The following is a 25,532-nucleotide window of genomic DNA, read 5'->3' on the forward strand; positions in this document are numbered from 1 at the left end:
TTTATTAACACTTGATATTGTTGCTGATCCGCAGCGTCGGTGTTAGGAACCGAGGGAACGTTTATTGATAGTGTGTGTAACTCTGGTTGGGAACCCCGTGAATCAGACAAAGACGACGTCAAAGAGTGTTGGTTATCATTATTTACTAGCTCATTTTCCATATCTAACATTTCTGTAAAGTCAATGGTAGCAACATCAACATCATCAACATTTATATGAAAGGCCATACTTTTCAACACAGTTTAAACACAAAAATAAAAAACACCCTGGTACAGAAAGAAAAAAAAATCAACGGAGAAGCGAGTGCAAAGTTGCGCTAAACGTAATACCGATTGCCCAGAGAACCTCTTCCCTCGGAGGCTGGTGATAACGGCGATACGGTGCTGAAACGCTCCTGTAGCTCAATCTTCTTCTTCTTCGTCGAATATGACTCTCTGTGTAGGAATATCAGAAGCGCAAGAAATTAGGTTGTGGAATTTTTTTTTTTTCTACTCATGTGATAAAGATACAGCCCCTGGGGGAAAAACTCACCGTGTGATGATGATGATGAAGAGGGCGAAGCCGAAGTTTTCCGACGACTTGGTCGGGATCTTTCGCTTAACCCCTCTTGTTCACCTCGAGCTTGAAGAGGAAGCGCACCCGGCTGCTCAGATTGATCCGGCAAGGAGCTGCTTTTAGCCCCGTTCAAGGTTTGCTCGGAGGCCTCCGCTCCTCCTGCTGTAGACCCGTTCAGACTTTGCTCGGGGGCTTCCGCTCCCCCTGATGTTGTCACCTCTAAGGGTTCGGGCTCAAGGACGCTCATGAGCTCAACGTCTTCTACTACCAATGAAGGAAAAAAGAAAAAAAAAAGAGTAACCTTTTTTTTTTCAATGCATCAACATAAAAATAAAATAAATAAACGAGTAGAAAATAACCCACCGTAACTAGGATCAGATTGCCTCTGTAGATGAGGCGGACCAGACGTTTTATCGGATATTCCGTCAGCAGCAGTTTCTGAAACATCATATAGGTTAATATATATATATATATATATATATATATATATATATATATTTCCACTCTAAATCACGGTAAACTCACCGATAACCTTAGGCGTAGATCGCGACAGCTCCGTTGTTTTAAAAATCAACGTTTCTAATTCTAAAAAAAAAGTGAAACTCAGTTTAGCTACAACAACAATTTCTCTAGAAGGTAAAATATATATATATATATATATATATATATATATATATATATATATATATATATATATACACACACAAATACATAAGAGAAAAAAAAAAAACTCACCGTCTTGCCAGCCGGCTTCTGATACAACGTCGTAAGAATCAATAGTCAGGTTGTTTACTGCGGAGTTTAAAACGAATTCTTTTTTTTTTAAAAAAAAAGGACAACATAAAACTAGTGTAGATAAATAACATTTGAATCTAGTCTCTACCTGGAGCCATAGCGAAGACGCGAGAAGCGAAGACACGTTGTTGTGCAGACCCACGGAGAAATGCCAGAGTTTTTTTGCGGCTTCGCTCAATTGTAGGTTTTTTTTTTATACAACCTCATAGCACACCCCCGAGAACATAAAACATAAACGGTCATAAAATAAACGTCAAGAACTTTTGCGCTACCCTGTTATTTCTTTAACATACAAGTCTACCCAATGGCCATAATCGCTCCCTAGAGATCGATCATAACATAGTGGTTGTTAACACTAACGGTGAAAGTTTTTTCTTAAAGTTATAAAAAATGCCATGTTTTATATATATATTTTTATTTATTTTATTTTATTTATTTTTTACTCTAGTTTTGACTTATAAGTATAGGTAAAAAAAAAAAACAGTTAGGCCTACAACCCATCTCCTTAGAGCAACGCCCTGCTCACCATCAGAGCATTTCTGTCCCATTAGGTCGTAAGACATTTTACATTGATATTTCACGGACCCTGGCTCGCTTCTCTTTCTCTTATTAGTATTTTATTTCAGACACCTTCTTTAGCTCTAATTGTTTTAAAAAGTTGTAAAACTATTTTTTTTTATTAGTGAAAAAACATAAGCTTTCAGATGAACGTTAGAGAAACTTACTTTAAAAAAAAAAAAAAAAAAAGAGGAGGCGGAGTTTCGTCACGCACAGATCCGGCCAATCGCGGCATCTGAAGGGAAGGCCATTTCGTTTCGTTCAGTCGCTCGACAAACTCAGCGCTCATTCTGTATCAGACGAGACAACGCTGATCACGCCCCGCGTGCGTATAACATCGGACAAGCTCACGCCGCAATAGTTTTTCCTTCTCAAAGGTTCAGGGCTCTCACCCTCCGGTAACGCTTATTCTTCTTCTTTTTTAAAAAGTAACTTTAAAAAAAGTAACAAGTTCTATTGGCCTCAGTCATTTAAAGTGATGCACGTTTTTTCTTATCACACTGAATAAACGTTTCCATGTTCTCCCGTTGGTAATAAATACACTTCCCCGTCTTAATAGTTAAGCACAAACATCTTGAAATGAGTTCACACACTAAGCATGTTGTTTCAAAAAAAAATAAAACAAAAACACACTGAACAAATTCTTACAAAAAGTAAATGAAAAAAACGTAAATGAAATAAATAAAATAAACGATGATTAAATAAATTAGTAAATACGTACATAAATAAAAATAAATGAAATAAGTGAATGTCTAGGAATGCTTAGGTGAAACACCCCCACCCCTCCCTGCACATTCCTAGGGTCATAAAAAAAATCCCAAAGGGGCAATAAAACTGTCAACTCTCGTTTTGACGAAAGGTTGTTAGGATATATTTTTCACATTTTCTTAAACAGATAGTACCAATAACAGAACCCCTGTTGAGAATAATTAATTCTTCGCTCAGCATTGGGTATGTTCCAAAATCTTTTAAATTAGCAGTTATTAAACCGATTATTAAGAAACCTGACCCCGACCCCTGTCAGCTGTCCAATTACAGGCCAATATCAAACCTCCCCTTTATCTCTAAGATTCTGGAAAAGATAGTAGCGGAGCAGCTATGCTCATATCTACATAGAAATGGCATACATGAACTGTATCAGTCAGGATTTAGGCCTCATCACAGCACAGAGACAGCACTCGTTAAAGTAGTAAATGACCTCCTATTGGCCTCCAATCAAGGTTGTGTAACCATGCTTGTATTACTCGACCTCAGTGCAGCTTTTGACACTATTGATCATAGTATTCTTCTTCACAGATTGTAAAATGCATTAGGAATTAAGGGTACAGCCCACTCCTGGCTCAGATCCTATTTCACCGATCGGTATCAGTATGTAGACTTAAATGGTGATTATTCTGCATGTTCTTTAGTGGAGTTTGGCGTTCCACAGGATTCAGTTTTAGGCCCACTGCTTTTTTCCCTTCACATGCTTCTTCTGGGCAACATAATCCGTAAGCATGGTATTAGTTTTCACTGTTATGCTGACGACACACAGTTATATGTCTCAGCAAAACCTGATGAGATAAACCAGCTAACTAAAGTTGAGCAATGTGTGCAGGACATAAGAAATTGGATGCTAGTTAACTTTCTTCTGCTTAATCCGGATAAGACAGAAGTTCTAGTCATAGGACCGCATACAGCCAGAAGTAAGATTCTAGATCACTCTGTAACTTTAGGTGGCCTTTCTGTTCCATCAAGTGCAACAGTAAAAGACCTGGGTGTCATTATAGATTCCAGCCTTACATTTGAAGCACATGTAGATAATATTATCAGGATAGCATTCTTTAACCTCAAAAATATTAAAGAATGCAGGCTGCTTGTCAGTACCACGTATTATGAAAACTACAGCTGGGGCAGAGCTTTTTCTTACAAAGCCCCAAAATTATGGAATAGTCTTCCAAATAGTGTTTGGGACTCAGACACAGTCTCAGTGTTTAAGTCCAGGCTAAAAACCTATTTATTAAATCAAGCATTTTTATGAATAGATTTGTCTTAGGTAAAGGAGCAGATCTGGGGGACTTATGGTTGTAGAGTATTAGGTAAACTGGTATGTTTAGATGCTGTTCTTTCCACTCTCATTGATCACTCAGGTTTGTTGACTCAGTTCCCCCTCATGTCTGTGTTTCCTTCTGGCTCTCCCTTTTAGTTTTGCTGTCATAGTTAGTCCTGCAAGAGTCTCTGCTTTACAGTAAATATACATTCACATTATACATTATGTGACTGTGACCAGACATAACTGTTATCTCTCCTCTTCTGCTCTCTTTCCCGCTCTTTCTCTTCCCTCTCTCCCCCTTTCTTTCCTTCCCTCACTTTGTCGAGCTACACATGTCGTTCCTGAGCTGCCAGTGATCCAGACTCCCTCTGCCCTCCGGACCTGTCTGACCCATTCTGGTGCCCCGCTTCTGGTTGGAGATCTCATCACATGGATGCCCCGTGTGTCTCTCTGGGATGCGTCTGGTGTCTGGGGATGATTCTCGCTACCTAGACGACGGTTCTGGCCTTGACTGGTGTTAGCAGCTGTTTCTCTGGGGACTCGACAGTTCGATAGTTCAGGACTGGAACTTTATACAAGTCTACCTGAGTTTTCAATAATTATCTAAACTCCATATTAACATCTGCCTGCCAACTAACACACTGTATAAATGCAGATCATTTACTGCTTTCTGTTTCACCCAGATGAGGATGGGTTCCCTGTTGAGTCTGGTTCCTCTCAAGGTTTCTTCCTATTACCATCTCAGGGAGTTTTTCCTTGCCACTGTCGCCCTCGGCTTGTTCACCAGGGACAAACTGACCATTTTGATTCATACACATTCACATTCCATACAAAAAAATATTTTTTTTATTGATTATGTAAAGCTGCTTTAGGACAATGCCAATTGTTAAAAGCGCTTTACAAATAAAATTGAATTGAATTAGACAGTTATTACATCACATGTTGATATATAATATATTTAATGATGTGATAATGAATCTAATGCTTTATGTTTTATTATACCATCAGTCACTCTAATCCATGGTCTTATGTTTTAGATGCTTTACACTTCCATTTGAAGATAATTTTTACATACAGTATTGTGCAAAAGTATTAGGCACTTTGTGTTATTTATGATTTAAACATAATTTAAAATTTGTCCAGACTGTAAAATATTATAAATACTACAATCATACATTGCTATTTTACAACATGTAACGGTTTTACGCGGGGATTCCCACAGGTCTAGTCGTTACCCCACGTGACCCAAGTGAAAGTGAAAGTATCTTTCCTCCGCAGTGTTTCTCCTCTCAGACATGGAGTCCGCTGTAACGAGCTGCTGTTTCTGTTTCCTCTTGCTGTCGGTGTTTAACTGTGACGGTAATGTAAGGTGTTATTCTGTTTCTTAGTGCTTTGTGAGTTTAAGCTGAAAGGAGATTTAGGATTTTATTTCAGTCAGGAAGATTTTTTTCTTCCGTTTTTCAGCCGTTAAAAACCCGCACGCGCGCGCACACACACACACACACATTTCTAATCGCTAAATCATAAGTACACCAATAGAGACATGGGTGTGGTTCAGGCTTTATGTGTTACTGAACTGCGCTACTGCACGACTTTATAGTCACTACAGGTGATCTCTTAGACCAGGGCTCGGCAGTGTTGCCAACTCGTCAGTAAGGAAAGTAGCTATTGGCTGTCGTAGAAGTCGCTAGAAGTCGCTAGATGACGTCATCACGTAATTTGCATAATGCAATTCTGTCATATGGCTTTCATAAAGTTACGTGACACTTATTTGAAGCTTGAAATATGGTAAGAATGTGTATTTGTATCTGACAAACCCATTTGTAACATTTCGACTTTTATCTTATAACATTGAGTTTATTCTTGTAGATTTACATTTTTTTTTATTTTTAACGTGGCACTAAAGCTCCATCGTACCGTCGTAGTTTTTATACATAGATATATAAATATATATTACTATATATATCACCATTTTTTTATATTTAGCAGATGTTTTTATCCAAAGGGACTTATAAATGAGGACATTTAAAGGAATTAAAATCAACAAAAGAGCAAAGACATGCAAATGCTATGCCATGTCTCAGTTAGCTTATACACAGTGCATTTAGCAAATGCTGATGATAGAATAGAAAAAGAATAATACATGCTTATGGTAGGCCTCTGTTTTTATTTTTTTTAATATATATAATAGCCTAAATAAAAAAACAGGAAAGCTAGTGTTATTAGTTTAGTTTTTTTAATGTCACAATTCCTACCCTCCTCCTTTACCCGGGCTTGGGACCGGCAAAAGTGACCCAAATGAGACACTTTGGCGGAGTATTTTTTTTTGTTGTTGTTTGTTTGTTTTTCTGTTGTTGTTTTTTTTTTTTGCTTGTTTTTATTTTATCTTTATAATCTTATAATCCACTTAGAACCTTAAAACATGAACAGTTTAACCATAACATTGTAACATTTTTTTAATACCATCTACTGTACATTAACAATTTAACAGAGTAGTTCAAATTTTTTTGTTTTTTCCAGACCCCCCTCAACACTAACACTAGTTAACACTGGGGGAGGGGCCGGCGGCGGCAGCTGCTGTGGCAAGTTGAGAAGAGTCAGTACAGACACATCAGAGTCTCCAAAAGTCTCCAGTAACACAAGAAAAAGTCGCCAGATTTGTCGCTAGTCGCTTTTTAAAAAAATTGTCGCTAGAGGGATTTGAAAAGTCGCTAAATATAGCGACAAAGTCGCTAAGTTGGCAACACTGGGGCTCGGTGAGGCGTGGCTCTCTCTTATCCCCCTGTGTCTCCCTGTGGCTTAACATTAAAATGTGTTTTATTTTAGTTCATTAGCTTTTTCAAATGTAATTCTAAATTTAAAGATTATGGTGATCACGTAACATTAAAATAAAACATGTTTAGTATAATTGATAATAATAATAATAATAATAATAATAATAGTAATTGATAAAAGATGTAGTGAGATTTATTCTTATTTTCTTACAGATTACTTAGCTTATAACATATTAATGTTTTCTTGACTTAATAAAAGTTTAAATTATTATGTCATAGTAATATGATGTCATTGTCGATAATAATGATAATAAATCATTCGACATCCAGCGGCTCAGCGAGTGACGTCAGGATTGCATCAGCACGCACAGTGCGCGCGAGCGGGGAAACCTAGGGACACTGAATTTCCCAGAACACCAGGCGCTGTTTTCACATACTCCCTCTCCTTCTTTTTTCTGGTTGCCCTCTTTAAAACCGGTGTTCTGTCGATTTATGCTGCCTTGTCGCTACCATGGCACAAATTAATAGCAGAGTCTATCAATTTACGCTACTGCACTAATATCCCTTATGCTTACAGCATAAAAATTACTGTGTTGCTCTATTAGGATGACGTCAAATTATCTGTGTCTGCTTCTATACCAAAACATATGATATGTATTAATTCATAACAAATCTAAATAATTGTGTAGTAAAAATTTTTTATTTAATCTTTTTTTAAATAACATATTTATTTTTTAAAAAGCAATACATGAACAATCCCTATTAAATAATGGTTCCACTTTTTTATTGCACCGGTACTTGTAAAATGTGTCAAACTCGGTTTCTCGAAAGCTTCTTATCGCTTAGTAGATCTTAAGTTGTACCTTAACCTCTCTCTTAACGTTATGGCGCATTTCCCGAAACGTTCTTACACTAAGTATCTCTTAGGTAAGTCACACGTTCGTAAGGTTGGTCTGGACCAACCTTAACTCATTCTTAGCGTAGTTTCAGCTCAAGATGCTAGTCGCCGCCACTGAGCAGCAGTCTTTATAAATCAGCGGCGTATGGAAGCACATTATGGCACGTTATCAAAGTCGTATTAATGATGGAATATAAAGTAGGCCTGTTTAAGAATTAAAATTTTATTTAATATCAGAACTGATAGAGTGACTTTAGCCTGTTTCATAATGTGACTAATGCATTAAATTTGGCAATCACTTTTAATATTAAACAGGTGGCAAACAATTTGGGAGTGATACAGCGTGTTATTGTGCTAAACTAAAGACAGCGTGTCCGTGGAGCCGTGTGGTTCATGTAAATTTTGCCTTTAGACCCTTTTCATATTCACACTCCATATATTTCATATGCCAGTAAAAATGCATATATTTTATTTTTTGTATTACATTGAAATAATTTTTTTATTTTTTTAAGTTGCCAAAATAACTATTATACTACTGGTGTAACAGTTTTATATTTAACATTATTAAAACTAATTTGCATAGTAAAACAAGTGTAGAAACTCCTTATAGTGCATTTTTTGTTCTTTTACTAAGTGTTTCTTCTACTTACCTTTACACTGGAGTAGTGCACAGGCACAGGGGCGTATCAAGCTTTTCAAAAGTGTGGGGGATGAATGTGGTTTGTTTGTTAACAATAAAAATAATGAATACAATGACAGAAGGGTACAAAAGGTAATAACATACAAGATATAAAAAGCTTTCAATTTCAATGAGTGATATCGATACTAGAGTGATACTAAAAACACACTCAGAACACACTTGCTAGACTTGCTAAAGATTTAGAATCAGAAATGCTTTAATAATCTCAGGGAGAAATTATTTTGTTACTCCAAATATACAGACAACATTTCATACAAACAACATACTGTATATTCAGAACAAAAATATAAACAACTATGTATATATATATATAAATGCAATCAACAACAACTGACCAAATAATATATGACCAACTATATCTCTCATTTAAAAAAAACAAAAGTGCTCTTTCTGCTCTCGTTACAAGAGACAAAGATAAGCAGATAAGCAAGTAAGCAATGAAGATATAAAACAAAAAAATCCTCACAAAAAACCTTTTCTAAATAATAAAAATAATATAAACAAAAGTATAATAATATAAATAATAGTATAAATAATTTAACAATTTACTGTTTTTAAACATTAAAATAATACACTTCCATAGTCAACAGCTTTGCAAACTGACATTATTTTTCACTTTTTTCTCCTCAACAGATCCAATCAAACACAACAGGCAGGTCAGCTAATGAACAAACAATGCTCAAAATATCTAAATCAATTGCATTGGCAATAAACCCATTAATACTTTTCTTAACACTGCCAATGTTTCCCTCCTCATCAATTTCCCGCCTTCTTCATCACAGTTACTTTATGCTTTGCAAGCCACACACATAACCGAATTTAGCTCAGTTAGCGACTGAACACTATCCCAATTAGCAAATACCATTAGTCTAAAAAACAAAATATAATACAGAAATCATTCAACATGTCAACAAAACATAAACAGAACATCTTCTCAAACATATTTCAAGCTTATTTAAAAACCTCAAAAGCATAAACATTCAAAGTACCAGGAAAACGGAGATGTAAATAATCCTAACAACCATAAGTTCCCGCCTCCTCTGCACGAGCTGACCGATAAATCTAACACACCAAGAGCGGCGGGACTTAAGGCAGAACAGCCAATCATCAGCCGATGTCATGTTTGAGAGGGAGGGGAGAGGAGAGCTGAAGCGAGCGGAGACACAGAGCGGCCAGAGAAACGGAGGAGCGAAGGCCGAGGCGTTTGTTCAAAACTGCGGGAAAACTGTATAAAATTGTGGGTGTTGAACCCTCTCACCGGGAAAAGTGTGGGTGTTGAACCCTCTCACCGGGAAAAGTGTGGGTGTTGAACCCTCTCACCGGGAAAAGTGTGGGTGTTGAACCCTCTCACCGGGAAAAGTGTGGGTGTTGAACCCTCTCACCAGGAAAAGTGTGGGTGTTAAAACACCCACATCTCCCACGGGTGCGACGCCCCTGCACAGGCAGCTTCATGTCTTGCTTTGTTTATTGCTTGTGGAGATGTCTTGACACCACTGATGTCTCCCCTCTCAAGATAATGTTTTGAAAACTGCAAAATTGCATTGCATTTTTGTGTGTTAAAGTAATTTAATTTACTTATAAATGGCAAAAACAATAGTACAAAATGTTAACCATCAGTGCTAAAATGCCACAGCTGCTGGAATCAGCCTGCTTGGTATGCTGCATAGCTTGTACTGTCTATTTTGCTTCATGGTCTCCAGTCTGTCATCCTCAAGAAATTCCTAATTATTGGGAAAAAAATAACGAGATGGGTTAAATGCAGAGGTCACATTTCGTTTGTGATGCACTGTGTGATGTCCTGTGGTGCGTTCACAATGGCAAATGATCACTTTCAGTAACGGCTTCAGTTCAATTTTCGTTATATAAAATGCATTAAACTTTGCGCTGTATTGCAACGGTCAATTTAGACAGCAGTACTTTCAGTTGTGTAGAAACCTGCGCTCATAAGCCCCTTGATTTGCGAATGGATTGATCAGCAGAACATGTTGACAATCTGAAAAGTTCAGTGCAATTATGTTATTCTTTCTACATTTATTTTTACTTAGCAGATGCTTTATCCAAAGTGAGAATGAATTTTGCTGCATTAATCGTCAAGTAAAAAAATATATAATTATATATATATATATATATATATATATATATATATATATATATATATATACAGTGGAACTTTGGATTACGAGCATAATTCGTTCCGGAAATTGGCTCGTATTCCGAAACGCTCGTAAACCATATAAAATTTTCCTATAAGAAATAATGGAAAATTAAATGATTTGTTTTACAGCCCCAAAAAATAAATACATAAAAATAATTAATACAAAATATTAAGTAAAAATAAAACAAATTAACCTGCACGTTAGCTTTCAAAAAAGTTAAGAATAAATCCCGGCAGATAAGCGCTTCCCTTTGTTCACGCAGGCTCTGTGTGTGTGTGTGTGTGTGTGTGTGAGGCTAGAGTAGTGGAGACTCTTGCTTTCAGCCCCTTCTGTCTCTCTTTCCTCATCTTACACATTAAAACTTTCTCCTCTTGTTTAAACACACTCACACACACATTAACGGAAAGACTGTTGTTCTGTTCTAAAATTATTAAAGCTTCTCCGCTTTATTTTTATGTTGCTCGCGACAGCGTAACAGCCCGTTAATCCATGCTCGTGTAATGATGAGATGGACAAACTCATCGATGTTCTTTTATTTTCTGCATTGTCAGGTTATATTACAAACTTTCGGGTTGATCCTGCACTTAAATCTATATATAATAATATAACACTTCATCTGAGGAATAGGTTTAATTCCAAGTTATCATTAATTATTGTTTTAGATATTCACTAATATAGATTCTGTGAAAATTTTGTTACCTTTCTGAGTCTCTGGAACTGTCCAAAAAACAGTGATGTTGCAACGACAGCAGAGACTTGGTGAACAGGTTTCTGTTAAAACTATTTTAACTCAAAATTATAGTGCAAGAAATATTAAACAAAAGTTACATAAATATGATTCCCACTTGCCTGCTGTTTTTTAATAAGGGTAAACAAGTATGCATTAATAACCTCAAGTATAAAAAACACGCTTTCCTTTGAATTTTTTTCCTTGAAAGATTTAAGTTTTTACATACAGTTATACAATAAGATGTAACAAAACAATCTATATTCGTAGATAGAATTTTGAAAAATAATGCAAAATAAAAACCATATTAAAAGTGCATAAAATGGGAAAAAAAAGAGTACATAAAGATGTATGCAGTCTGTTATTAGTGATTTTTCTTGTTTCATTGTGGATTTCAACATCTTTTCTTGTGAAAAAATTTATTACTGAAGGCCTCGGTGGCATCCAAATTTCTTTAGCCACATTTGCCAAATGTCAGAGGCTCTGGGCTAGAGGGAGGTTTACTGGTCTTATACTCTTCTGGCACCTTGTGTGATTCCTGACTTGGGACATCAGTTTGGCTTCTTCAGTATGGCTTGATGTGGTTTACATTGTATTTGTTCTTAAAAGTTGCCCCTTTAGAATTAGATAGTGAAACCAGCTTGCCACATATTGCCTGGATGACATAAGGTCCAGTAAAATCAGGTTCAATTCTTCCTCCCTTCTGTCCTTGCTTCCTCATGTTGAACAGAAGCACCTCATCTCCAACATGATAAACTGTGTTTTGGTACTTCCTTTGTATGCGTTTAGCATATGCCTGCTTCTGTTTTTCCTGTGACTTGGAGATGTTTTCAGCTGTTGTTGAGGTGACATAGCTTTTCTCATCGGGAAGAATAATTGTGGAAAGCTGAAGTGGAAAAACATTCACAGCAAATTAATATTATTCACAGATCAGAACAAAGCATAAATTTTTGTAAAATCATTAAGAACAATGTAATTAGCTGATTCAAGATATGTTACTTGAACATCCATGACTCATTTCAGAGGGGAAAACTGCCTTTTGTGGTGGTGTGGACTTTAGATCTAAGAGAAAACAACGTAGCATCCAAGAAGACATCCCAGTTGTTCTGCTTCTCATTGACCATTTTTTTCAGAGCCCTAAGATGTAAAAGAAGAAAAGCAAAAAATAGATAAATTTTGCCTTAGAGAGTTTTGAATTTCTTGCTCTGATCATGCACTGTATTACGTACTAAGATTGATTATATTAAATAAATATGAATAGAGAATAAATATTAAGGGATTGTCAATAATATCAATAATTTATGATGTAAAGCTAAAAGAATAGAGCCTATCTCACACAGTTCCAAAAAACCTCGAAAATAAACTTGTCGGTTTATGTTATCATTTGTTTTCTCATCCAGGCCATTGGTTTGGGGATGATATGGGGGTCAGGGGTAGCTCAGTGGTTAAGGCATTGGACTATGGTTCGTAAGATCCCAGGTTCAAACCCCACAACCACCAAGTTGCCACTGTTGGGCCCTTGAGCGCGGCCCTTAACCCTCAACTGCTCAGATGTGTAATGAGATTAAAAAAATGTAAGTCGCTCTGGATAAGAGCGTCTGCCAAATGTCCAAATGTCAATATGCAGCAGTGACACTTCTTTCAATGCCCAAAATATTACAAAGTGTAAGGGTAAACCCCTAGACTGTGTTTTGTTGATTTATGTTTGTAGTTTGTTTTAGGTTGAACTTCTGTTCCCAGGTTACACCTCGGTCAGGTGACGTAGACATTCACCTGAACCGAGGAAGATAATTAAGTTAATTATAAATAGCCTGACTGAACATCAGTCAGGCGTCTAGCTTTTGTTGTTGTTGTAATTATGATTTATGTTGGTTATGTTTTGTTACGTTGATGCATTAGAGCTTTAAACATGCTCTAAAAGGAAGTGCTTTACTTTTGTTTTTGTGCATTAAGCTTAAATAAAAACCTATATTGAACCGCCAGCTCGCCTCTGCAGTTATGCCACCGAAACACACGCGCCGACTAAGGAATCATGACAGAAAGCTAGACCGTCAACGTGGCATAGCAGACGTCTCTCCCTTAGATGTTTTTTTGGGGGGGAACTATTACCATCTCGCCCGAGCTGGCGGAATGGCTGGACGGCAGCAAGGGGGAAGGGGAGAGAGAGCTGTGGCAGAGCTGGAAAGGCTGCAGGCTCGCTGAACCGGCGGACCTGCTGGAAGACAGCGAGGAGCAGAGAGAGATAAAGGCGGCAGAGCTGGGAAGGCTGCAGGCTCAGCATTCGGCGGACGCCGTTTAAAGGTGAGGCAGCGGGGAGATACAAGGTCCCAAGCACTGACGAAGAGGCACGGGCTGAGCAGGTCTGGCATGACGGTGACGAGAGACAAACAGGAGATGTCTACACGTTTTTGGCGCAGCAAAACGAGGAGCGCATTTGTGACCTGCGGGAGCAGGTGGTGCAGCTCCAAAAGCTGCTCTTCCAGGTTCGGGAGAGCCACGCTGTAGTCCCGCATGTTCTCCCTCTCTCTGATCTGGATGACGCAGTCCCTCTCCGACACGCGGAGGACTACGCACCGCTGCTGCACGGCAACGAGGACGCGTTTCCTCCACCTCCGCCGCCTCTGCCCAACGTGGAGGACTACGCGCCGCTGCTGCACGGTTAGGACGACGCGCCCTCTCCGCCTCTGCTCGAAAGCAAGGCTGGCGAGTCGTGGAGCGACTGGGAGAGCATTGTCCTTTTTGGGACAGGCTTTCGCCTCCGCAGTTATGCCACCGAAGCACACAGGCCGACTGAGGAATCATGACACAAAAACTGTTGTTGAGTTAAAAAAAAAAGAATGCTGTTAGAACAAACACAATCCAAGCAGAAAGAAATAATTCCTGGATTATATTTACTACAGCCTTTTTCCATCTTAGAAATATTGCCAAACTTAGGAGCATCTTATCCGTATCTGATGCAGAAAAGCTAGTTCATGCATTCATGACCTCCAGACTGGACTATTGTAATGCATTACTAGGTGGTTGTCCTGCATCCTCAATAAACAAGCTTCAGTTAGTCCAAAATGCAGCCGCCAGGGTTCTCACTAGATCCAGAAAATATGATCATATAACTCCTATATTATCATCCCTGCACTGGCTACCTGTTCAATTTAGAATTAATTACAAAATAGTACTACTTACATACAAGGCTTTAAATGGTTTAGTTCCCACATACCTAACCAGTCTTCTGATACGCTATAATCCACCACGCTCCTTAAGATCACAAAACTCCGGACTTCTGGTAATTCCCAGAATTTTAAAATCTACAAAAGGGGGTAGGGCTTTTTCATATTTGGCTCCAAAGCTTTGGAATAGCCTTCCAGACAGTGTTTGGGGCTCAGACACAGTTTCCCAGTTCAAAAGTAGACTCAAGACGCATCTCTTTAATCTGGCACATGTGTAACTCATCCCATAACTTCATACTTCAGTACATCTATCCTGAATGGCAACTACGCTAATTCTCTCCATCTGTTCTGTACTTTTCTACCCATCCCGAGGCATCTGGAGATTGTACCAGCTTCAGTAGATAAAGGCCAACCCTGCGAGGATCCTGAGGCATCCAGAGAAGGACCTGCTCCAGCTGAATTCTGCCTTATTATGATTGGAGCTACACATCCTGCTCCTGTGCTCCCAGTGATCCAGATCACATCTGCCCTCTGCACCTACTGACTCATCCCTACTGAACTTTATGTTAATTTAAAGAATTTTTGTTATATTGTACTTTCAGCTGCACAACACACATGATGTTATATCATCTCTATCTGTTATCACCCAGATGAGGATGGGTTCCCTGTTGAGTCTGGTTCCTCTCAAGGTTTATTCCTATTACCATCTCAGGGAGTTTTTCCTTGCTACTGTCGCCGTCACCCTTGGCTTCTCATCAGAGACATTTCATTTATTCATCTCATTATTATCTAGACACATTTTTCTCACACATACACAATTTATTATTATTATTATTATTATTATTATTATTATTTTGTAATTATTATTTTATATATATATATATATATATATATATATATATATATATAATTTTTTTTATGAATTTCTTTCATCTTTGTGAAGCTGCTTTAAGACAATGACCATTGTTAAAAGCGCTATTTAAATTAAATTGAATTAAATTAAATTGAATCAAATTGAATAATCATCACCCCTGCTGGGTCTTAGTGTGCGTCTCTTACTGGTATAATCAACAACCGTGCACATATGTACTGTTAACTATAACACTGTGACCATGGATACCATGCCACACACACAGACCCCTCCTATTTTCGCCTTCACAGACACACACACACACACTTTTTCTCTCTGCTCTACATAGAAACACTGCTCCGTCATAATTCTTTTTAAAGGTAAAGTGCAGGTTAATGTTTTATTTTTACTTTACAGCAGTAATTCCGTTAGTGTGTCGCTCAATCGAGTGTCAGAGAGATTTCTTGTTTATTTTTTCGATAAATCATTGTTTCCGTTGTGTGTGTGTGTGTGTGTGTGAAAAGAGTGGAGGAAGAGGATCAAACAGTCTCGTATCGATGAACAAAGTGCAAGATAAAAAAAATTCATGCACCATGCAAAAGACAGAGAGGAGAAATCAGTCCTGTTACTGTGGGATAAAGCAGGAGATCAGAGCCACTGAATCAGTCAGCCATGTGGAAAACTGAAAGCGGAGACGTAATCATGAGATGGAGCGGGAGATCAAAGCCATAAAATCTACAAATTAAATATAAGATTCAAAATGCAAGACTAAAGACAAAAACAATCAAGGGTGGAATCAGGAAAAAACTTACACGGAAAGAAATCACGAGAATACTGGGCCTGGAAGACACACAGTAATCTGGCAGCGAGGAGAGGTTTGAGGCTACCTTTTGTCCTGGGAGCTTGATTGTGTGAGTAGTGTCAGGTGTGGTAAATCTAAGTGGAAAGCAGAAGCACATCAAAAAAGCAACTATGGCGTTGGGGCACTGGGGCGATTTGTGACAAAGATGGCTCCTGCTTAGGCTTTTCACCTGCTCTAGAACTATTTTTGATCATCTGATGAGTGATCTGTATTCTGGAATTAGCATAACTGGAGATCATCAGGAATCTTAAGTTAATTGGGCAATATTTTTTCTGTTGTGCCACTCAGAAGCCAAAACCTTACTGTAGGTGCATGTTATTCACAAGTTCTGACGCGTGTCTTTTGTTACACAGTGTCACTGACGACTCCAGACGTTTCGTTGATTTCTTTGTCTCTTGTTTATTTTTAACATCAAAGTACAACGGTTGTTACAGTTTCTTGCATAAATCCACTGTAGTCACGACAAGTCGCTTGCTGTGTTCTGTAGCTTCGATAGATTACAGTTACAACAACTGATATAATCTACATGGAGGAAACGCAAACTAAACCAGGACATGCTGACTTGAACACTGCTTGACATTAGGCCAACGTCTTTTATCAGTTTTTTTTTTTGTCCACTTCAGGGTTCCATGTCCTCGGTCCGTCTGGTCCTCTCACTGTAGATCTGGGAGACTCAGTGATGCTGCCCTGCTTTGTAAAAACTCCTTTACCAATGGAAGAACTGGAAGTTGAGTGGAAAAGAAATGACTCTGGAACACTAGTGCACTTGTGGCAGGACGGAGAGAGTCGACCAGAGTCTCAGGACCAGCGTTATCGTGAAAGAGCTTATTTCTTCACTGAGGAGATTGAACAAGGAAACTTATCTCTGTTTCTTACAAACATAACTCGAGAAGATGCAGGAATTTATAAGTGTGTCGTTTACACAAACCTTGAATCTGATGAAACTCTGATTGAAATAAAGGAAATTGGTGGGTAAATGTTCATAATTCAATTTGAATAATGTTATGTAAAAATATTACTTGATTTAAAAGAAATCCTTGAATTCAGTTATTCTTAACTGAAAACAAAACTCAACACTTTTCATTTCAGAGCGTTTTGTTGTATCTGGAGCCCATGTTATATCTGCATACGCAGGTGAAGATATCACTCTGAATTGCTCTGTAGACTCACATATAGCACCAGAAAATATAGAACAGGTATCATGGAAGAAAATAGAAAAAAATATCATGGTGCTCTTTTATGAAGAAGGAGTGGTTCATACAGACTCGTCAGACAGCAGTTACAGAGACAGAGTGGAGCTATTCAGTGCTGAAGAAATAAAGAAAGGAAACTTCTCATTGAGACTGAAACATGTGCAAACTGAGGACATTGGCCTGTTTATATGTGAAGTATTTGCTGAGGGATTTTCAGCTAACACAACAATAGAAGTGCGGCAGCTGGGTAAGTCACTGTCTTCAGACATTATGCAAAATACACAAGTCTATTGTGGTGCTGAAAACTAGCCTGAATTAAAAAAAAGTGGAAACTGATCCAGAGGAAAAAAACACACATGTAATAGCCTGTTGGTTAGCTCTCCTTCAGCTTACATTTGTATACTGTATAATGTTAAAGGTGCTTCTTCCTTTTTATCTTCATCTGATTGGTCTTTATTATTCAACAGTCATATTACTGAAAATATAGTTTGATGATGGTCTTAAGCTACTGTAGTAACTGTTTTAAACTTTGACGTGGAGTTTTATATGGTAAACACAGTCGAGCAGACTGATACAAACAGTGAAACATCCCAGAGCAGTTGAACAAAATATAAGCACTCAAAGAAATTCTTTAAAAAAAAGTAGGAAAAAAATTTTCCATACATCATTTGTGTTTTTGTGAAAACTGCAAAAGCAATCTATATAAATTAAAGAGAGGTGTTGTCTGTACATGGGTCAGAACTCACTCTTTCAATGATATTTACATTTCATATATTGGAGGACCAGAAACCAGTCTCAGAAAAAAGTTATTTTCGTCTGTATGTCTGTCCAGCCAGATTTGTCACAGCATAAGAAAAACTGGCTGAACAGAATTTAATGAAACTTCTGCAGTACTTATGTGTTTGCCTGAAGTTAAACCTGCACCATAAATGAAATAAAAATGTTGAGTAAAAGGAACGGTATGTGCAGTTATGTGCTAGATTATGTCATAGTATCTATTACTTTCTTGCATAAATATAGCACCTTTTTCCCTTGAGGTGGCCATAGCTATATGCATCCCTTAACAGAGCCAATCAGTGCAATAGTTTGCTGTGTATGCAGAGTATGTACAAGACGCAGAAACGTCCTTAATGCACCTAAAAGCCACCACAATCCTCACAAAACACAAATGAATGTGCAACACAGCATGGCTTAAAAGAAAAGTATGCTATGAAAACTGAACCTCTAAAAATTAATGGACAGATCGATGTATGTTTATTCTTCCTGCGGGTAGTTAAAAACCGTTTGTCTCATATCTTTTAAAACCATGATGCTAATAAAAATCAGTAATGCGCCGTGCCACTATGAGATAAAATGTGGGTCGTTAGAGCAAACATATCCACAGCAGTCCAAGGTGAGGGCGTGTAAAATACCCGAGAGGGCAGTGTTATGCGCTAAAATCAAAATATTGAGTAAAAGTTATGTTATGAGCAGTTATGTGGCAGATTTTTCCACAGGATCAGTATAGGGGTGAACAGCTGACACATCAATACAAGTCAACAGGTGTCAACAGGTCTTACATATTCATGAAATGTCGAGGATTATTCAGTGAAACAGAGTCTTTGCTGAAAAAAAGTTAGGCACATCAGTCACTTTACTCCAAATAAAAAGTTATTTTTGAGTGTTATAATTTAATTGGTTTAGTATGGACATACCCAAGACCAGGGGCACGCAAACACGGCGGTGCCTGTGCGATCGATGCACACATCCATCTGAGTAAAAAAGAGATGCAATATTATGGTTTCCGTCATTTAAAAAAATATATATTTGTGTACTGACTGGGCCGGCCCACATCTGCTATAATCCTTGATAACTTGATACTGCTGAATGGTTTAGTAATTGACTATAATACAATAGTAATATGAATGACAACAAAGTATAGCAGAACACATGAATTGACGCTCATGTACCGATCACTAACCATTAAAATGTTGAATTTAAATTAAAATGCCACAAATGTCCAATTACAATTACAAATGCCCATGACCAAATTACAGTATAAACACAAGAACACAAGGCTTTAAAAATGTAATGAAACAAGAATGCAATTTTTTTTTTTTTGTTCTTTTGCTAAGGTTCTTTTACTATACTCAAGTACAGTTTAAAGCTATTTATTTATTTTTAACTTACTTACTTTTACCCAATTATATTTTCAGCCAGGTACATTGAGTTTCTGTACTTTTCTGTAAACTTTTGAGTATGTTTCTTTTTACACACCTGATCAAATAACAGCAGTTGTTATACAATAAGTGTGGACTACAATAAGTGTGCCTTTAGGCTACTTTTACATGGATTGTAACTAGGGCATGACTTAAACTGTTTTTTTTTTTTTTTACTTTTTTGGGGGGACACTGTGGCTAGTACTTTTCCAAAGTTATTACTCAGAATTTTCACTAGCCACTATTTTGTTGTTGGCATGCTTAAGTAAATTTAGATTTAGTTTGATTAAATTTTAAACCCTTTCAAATGCAGATTGACTTGTATATCAACTGGTATATCTTTACAGGTCATATACAGTGGTGTGAAAAACTATTTGCCCTCTTCCTGATTTCTTATTCTTTTGCATATTTGTCACACAAAATGTTACTGATCATCAAACACATTTAACTATTAGTCAAAGATAAAATAATTGAACACAAAATGCAGTTTTTAAATGATGGTTTTTATTATTTAGGGAGAAAAAAAAAATCCAAACCTACATGGCCCTGTGTGAAAAAGTGATTGCCCCCCTTGTTAAAAAATAACTTGTGGTTTATCACACCTGAGTTCAATTTCTGTAGTCACCCCCAGGCCTGATTACTGCCACACCTGTTTCAATCAAGAAATCACTTAAATAGGAGCTACCTGACACAGAGAAGTAGACCAAAAGCACCTCAAAAGCTAGACATCATGCCAAGATCCAAAGAAATTCAGGAACAAATGAGAACAAAAGTAATTAAGATCTATCAGTCTGGTAAAGGTTATAAAGCCATTTCTAAAGCTTTGGGACTCCAGCGAACCACAGTGAGAGCCATTATCCACAAATGGCAAAAACAGGGAACAGTGGTGAACCTTCCCAGGAGTGGCCGGCCGACCAAAATTACTGCAGGCCTCACTTGCCTCAATTAAGGTCAGTGTTCACGACTCCACCATAAGAAAGAGTAAAAGTAACACAGCATTTCAGAAAAAGAACATCATACCAACAGTAAAATATGGTGGTGGTAGTGTGATGGTCTGGGGTTGTTTTGCTGCTTCAGGACCTGGAAGGCTTGCTGTGATAGATGGAACCATGAATTCTACTGTCTACCAAAAAATCCTGAAGGAGAATGTCCGGCCATCTGTTCGTCAACTCAAGCTGAAGCGATCTTGGGTGCTGCAGCAGGACAATGACCCAAAACACACCAGCAAATCCACCTCTGAATGGCTGAAGAAAAACAAAATGAAGACTTTGGAGTGGCCTAGTCAAAGTCCTGACCTGAATCCTATTGAGATGTTGTGGCATGACCTTAAAAAGGCGGTTCATTCTAGAAAACTCCCAAATAAAGCTGAATTACAACAATTCTGCAAAGATGAGTGGGCCAAAATTCCTCCAGAGCGCTGTAAAAGACTCGTTGCAAGTTATCGCAAATGCTTGATTGCAGTTATTGCTGCTAAGGGTGGCCCAACCAGTTATTAGGTTCAGGGGGCAATTACTTTTTCACACAGGGCCATGAAGGTTTGGATTTTTTTTCTCCCTAAATAATAAAAACCATCATTTAAAAACTGCATTTTGTGTTTACTTGTGTTATCTTTGACTAATAGTTAAATGTGTTTGATGATCAGAAACATTTTGTGTGACAAACATGCAAAAGAATAAGAAATCAGGAGGGGGGCAAATAGTTTTTCTCACCACTGTATATATATATATATATATATATATATATATATATATATATATTAAAATTGTGGTGCAGAGGTGTATAATATACGCAAAAAAGATATACAGTTTATTAGCTATTTATTTTATTCTAATTTTAAATATTTAGTAACTTTATTTAGTTATTCTTTTTAAGGTTTTATTTTTTCAACCATACAATAATGTTTCCAGAATGTTGCAGGATTGTCATTTTAAAATAACCTGGAATAGCTTAAACAAAACGTTCCCTTATGGTTATTTTATAGTTTTTTGCAACCAGAAAAATAACATTCTCCACAGAAAAGAGCACTTTGATGTAATTACATGGGCAACTCCTTTTAGGCCTGATGGTCCACTTCATGTTAATTCATCTTATGTAAAAATGTCAAGACCCCGTTTAGAATATTTGCATGATTCGCAAGAATATAGATTATCTACAACCCATTCTCACTTTCTATGTCACCATGGCATGTATAGTGGGGGAAATAAGTATTTGATCCCTTACAGATTTTCTAAGTTTGCCCACTTACAAAGAAATGAAGAGTTTATAATTTTTATCATAGGTTTATGGTAAAAGATTGAGACAGAAAAAAAATCCAGAAAAAGCACATGATACAAATGTTATGAATAAAGTTGCATTTCAATAAGGGAAATAAGTATTTGATCTCCTACCAACCAACAATAATTCTGTCGCTCACAGACTGGTTATGTGCTCTTGTGGTGCACATATTAATTTAAGAAGGTGCTCCTAACAACAGTGTGGTGTGTGTATAAAAGCCACCTGTTCACAAAATCTCTATCTTCCATTCAAACCTCACCACCAACGGCAAGACCAAAGAGCTGTTAGAGCAAGTCAGGAACAAGATTTTAGACCTGCACAAGGCTGGAATGGGCTACAAGACCATCAGCTAGAAGCTTGGTGAGAAGGGGACAACTGCTGGAGCGATTATTTACAAATGGAAGAAATACAAAGTAACCATTAATGGCCCTATATGCAAGATTTCAACTCATGGAGTAATAATACTCATGAGGGACCACAGACCCGTCTGAGTCTGCTGTGGTCAGATGAGACCAAAATTAAGCTCTTTGTCATCAACTCGACTTGCTGTTTTTGGAGGAAGAAAAATGCTGACTATGACACTAAGAACACCACAGTCCCTACAGTCAAGCACTGAGGTGGAAACATTATGCTTTGGGGCTGTTTCTCTTTTAAAGGTACAGATTGACTTTGCTGCACTGAGGGGCCAATGGATGAGGCCATGTGTTGTAAAATTTTGGATGAGAACCTCCTGAAGATGGGTTGTGGATGGGTCTTCCAGCATGATAATGACCCCAAACATACTGCCATGGCAACTAAGGAGCGGCTCAAGAATAAGCACATTAAGGTCATGGAGTGGTCTAGCCATTCTTCTTTTGTCTTGTCGTTGTTTAGTTTCAGCTCCATGTTTGTTTTGTTAAGCTCTGAGCTTGGTTAAGCTCTAAGCCGGTGTTTTGCTTAAGAGCCTGTGTATCGCTCAAAGTCTATGTTTATTTAAAGAGCCTGTGTTTAGCTCTATATCACTGTTAAGAGTTTGAGTTTGTTGTTTTTTTGTTCGTTTAGTTTTATTATTCTATGTTTTGTTTTGTTATATTTTGTTATTTAAAGTACTCTTTAAGATCATCCCCTCTGCACCTATGCCTGCCCTATTTTTTAGCCCTCGGCTACAACACCAGCCCAACACCTACTCATCATGACCAAAACTAACTAGCTAACTCAGAAACCTAATTAGCTGACTAGCTGAGAGAAGACAGATTAACATTATAATTTAACAGAAAAACTATCTATGCCCTATACAACCTCAAAATGGTAAAAAAAATAAATAAATAAAATAAAAAAATGTTTATTATAAAAATTACAAATGTGAATTGGTTGGACATCTTGTTTTCCTATGCAGTGAAATTTATAAATTTGAAAGTGTTTTGGGGCCCCTGTATATATTTTTTTCTATTCCAGTAACTTATAAAATATTTACATTACCATATTTTATCATCATTTGAAAACAAAAAAATTAGGAACACCTATCCATTAGCATTTTAGACTGATTATTTGGAAATATGACTGGTTGGTTTTACAGTGTTATAATGTTTTATTAACCCTTATGTACATGCCATGCAGGTTTGTCCTCTATGTATTTTGGAATTTTGGGCCTTTGTATATCTGCAATTCTGTTACTTTTCCTAAGTTGCCCAGTGTATAGGAGTGTAAAGGATAATGGTAAGTCTGGTCATTATTTGATTATTTAACAGTTTCAAAATCTGAAAATTTAAATATATTATTTTCCAACTAATTAAAGTAAAGTACTAATTATTTGCTTGTTTGTTTTTGTTTGTAGACCATAGCAGAAAAGCCCTATTTAGACAAAGTGCATTTGTCTTTTGTCCTAACATTATTATGTTCATTGCCTTCATCTTATGGTATAAAACTGAGGGTAAGTGTTGCTTTTTGTAGTTAGAATTTTTAGTTATTTCATCATTACTTTCTAAATGATTGACACACTTAATGAAAATAACCACCTGTATAGCTGGTTAAAAAAATGGTTAAAAGTATATATATACTTTTAATCATTTTGTTTCTTGCCTCCCCATTATCTGCTATTTTAAGTGTTTAACTTAATTACATATGTATTTTTCTGAATGTCTAGTAAGTTTTATTACTTCGTATTTTACTGGTTAAAGATATAAATGAGTTTCAGTGTCATTAAAAAAACATAACATTAGGTACTGGGACTGAATTTACCAACCACTACATGCTTACTCAGCGGACAGAGGATGTACTGGGATTATCCTCTGTAGAATAGCCAGACATTTACACTAACTAATAAAAGTGTCTGTGAAACTACATTAACATTTACCATTTAAAGTACATTATCATGTGAATAACATTTGTTTCATTGTACATAATCATTCAGGCCATAGTTACGTAGAGGAATCTCAAGATTTATACACACTAAGATTCTTTTTAACCTATTAACAGTTGTCTTTATTCTCTATCTCTCTTGTGTGGATACTTCACAAATCCCCTAACATTTCACGTCCTTGTTTTCTGTTTCCTGATTTACATTAGGTGACATGACAAACATGTAGACACATATTCATGCCTACAACATTCAATAATTTACCTAACCTTACTTGATATAAAGTGTGTGCTACAAACACAAGCATTTATGATGATCACCACAGCCTAATCATTTTGTCTCTTATTGTGTTTAACCAAAGCTTTTATTCATTTTTTGCAATAAAACTTTAGGTTAGAGCCTTTACTCTTTTGATTCTGGCTCACAACACCACGACACTGTTGTCAAGTTATCATAACTTAACCTCTAAAAGTAGTCTATGGGGGATACCTGACTTAAATCAAGACACAATGAAAAACATGAACTTTAGAAACTGAACTGTAATAGGAACTGTACAGTATATGAGAGAATTTTATATAAATTAAATTATTGGATAGCAATTCAAGTTACAATTTAAAATTCTGTGTTTTGGATGTAACACTTTTTTTTATCTTTCTTCCAGGGAGTTTTGATGAAGCCGCAACTTGTTCAGCTCTTAATTTTGTTAGGATCTTTTTTCTACTTTGGGTTGCTGACAAACTTGGAAGATTTTATGGTATGATTTAATCATCAATATTGCTATTACAAACTACAAGCATTATTAATACGTAAACACATGTACAAATAATGATTAATTTTAATTATGATTATAATTCATGCCAACACAGAATGCAGAATGAAGGTAATTCATGATTCCCAGAAATGTCTATTTTTAAATGATTACAAATGTACTTTTGGGATCTCCAAGACATTGGAGATGCATTATGACTCTCTGGTCCATATTTTGCTTTCTTCCAGTTCTGCACCAGATCTTTAGCTTTCTTAATTTATGTAGGCATCATGAGAACTGGAAACCATTCAAAAATATGAAATATCAGTGTGTTGACTTGTTTAGAAAACAGTGATTTAATAAACACATGTCATTTTTATATTGCAGAAAATATCCACAAAGTCATTCATTTCCTGGCAATACCACTGGACTATACCATCATAACTGTTATTGCTTATGCAAGTGAGTATGCATGATAATTATACCATATGCATTTACAAGATGTTTGTTCTTGTACTGTATAATGTGAGATGGCTAAGAAAGAAAAAGAACTCCTTATAACATTTTGCAGCAGCACATAATTATCAAATGAGAACATTTGCTCTAAAAAATATAAAGTATGCATTGGTATGGTCTAAAAATTCTGCAATGCTTTGATGAAATCTCATGTTAGAATTAATTCATGAAGTAATTTAGGCATGAATTCAGAAACA

At 36.8% G+C, this 25,532-nt stretch overlaps 1 protein-coding gene across 1 annotated transcript; it reads left to right on the forward strand.

Moving 5' to 3' along the window:
- The first annotated feature begins 5,229 nt into the window (after positions 1-5,229).
- LOC128541233 (butyrophilin-like protein 8) lies at positions 5,230-24,836 on the forward strand. The gene is made up of 6 exons (XM_053511575.1): positions 5,230-5,299; positions 16,695-17,039; positions 17,161-17,511; positions 23,333-23,431; positions 23,550-23,645; positions 24,733-24,836. The coding sequence occupies exons 1-6, from the start codon at positions 5,236-5,238 to the stop codon at positions 24,834-24,836; spliced, it is 1,059 nt and encodes a 352-aa protein (XP_053367550.1). The 5' UTR covers positions 5,230-5,235.
- The last annotated feature ends 696 nt before the right edge of the window (positions 24,837-25,532 follow it).

Source organism: Clarias gariepinus, chromosome 14 (assembly GCF_024256425.1).
Source record: "Clarias gariepinus isolate MV-2021 ecotype Netherlands chromosome 14, CGAR_prim_01v2, whole genome shotgun sequence".
NCBI classification, from domain to species: Eukaryota; Metazoa; Chordata; class Actinopteri; order Siluriformes; family Clariidae; genus Clarias; species Clarias gariepinus.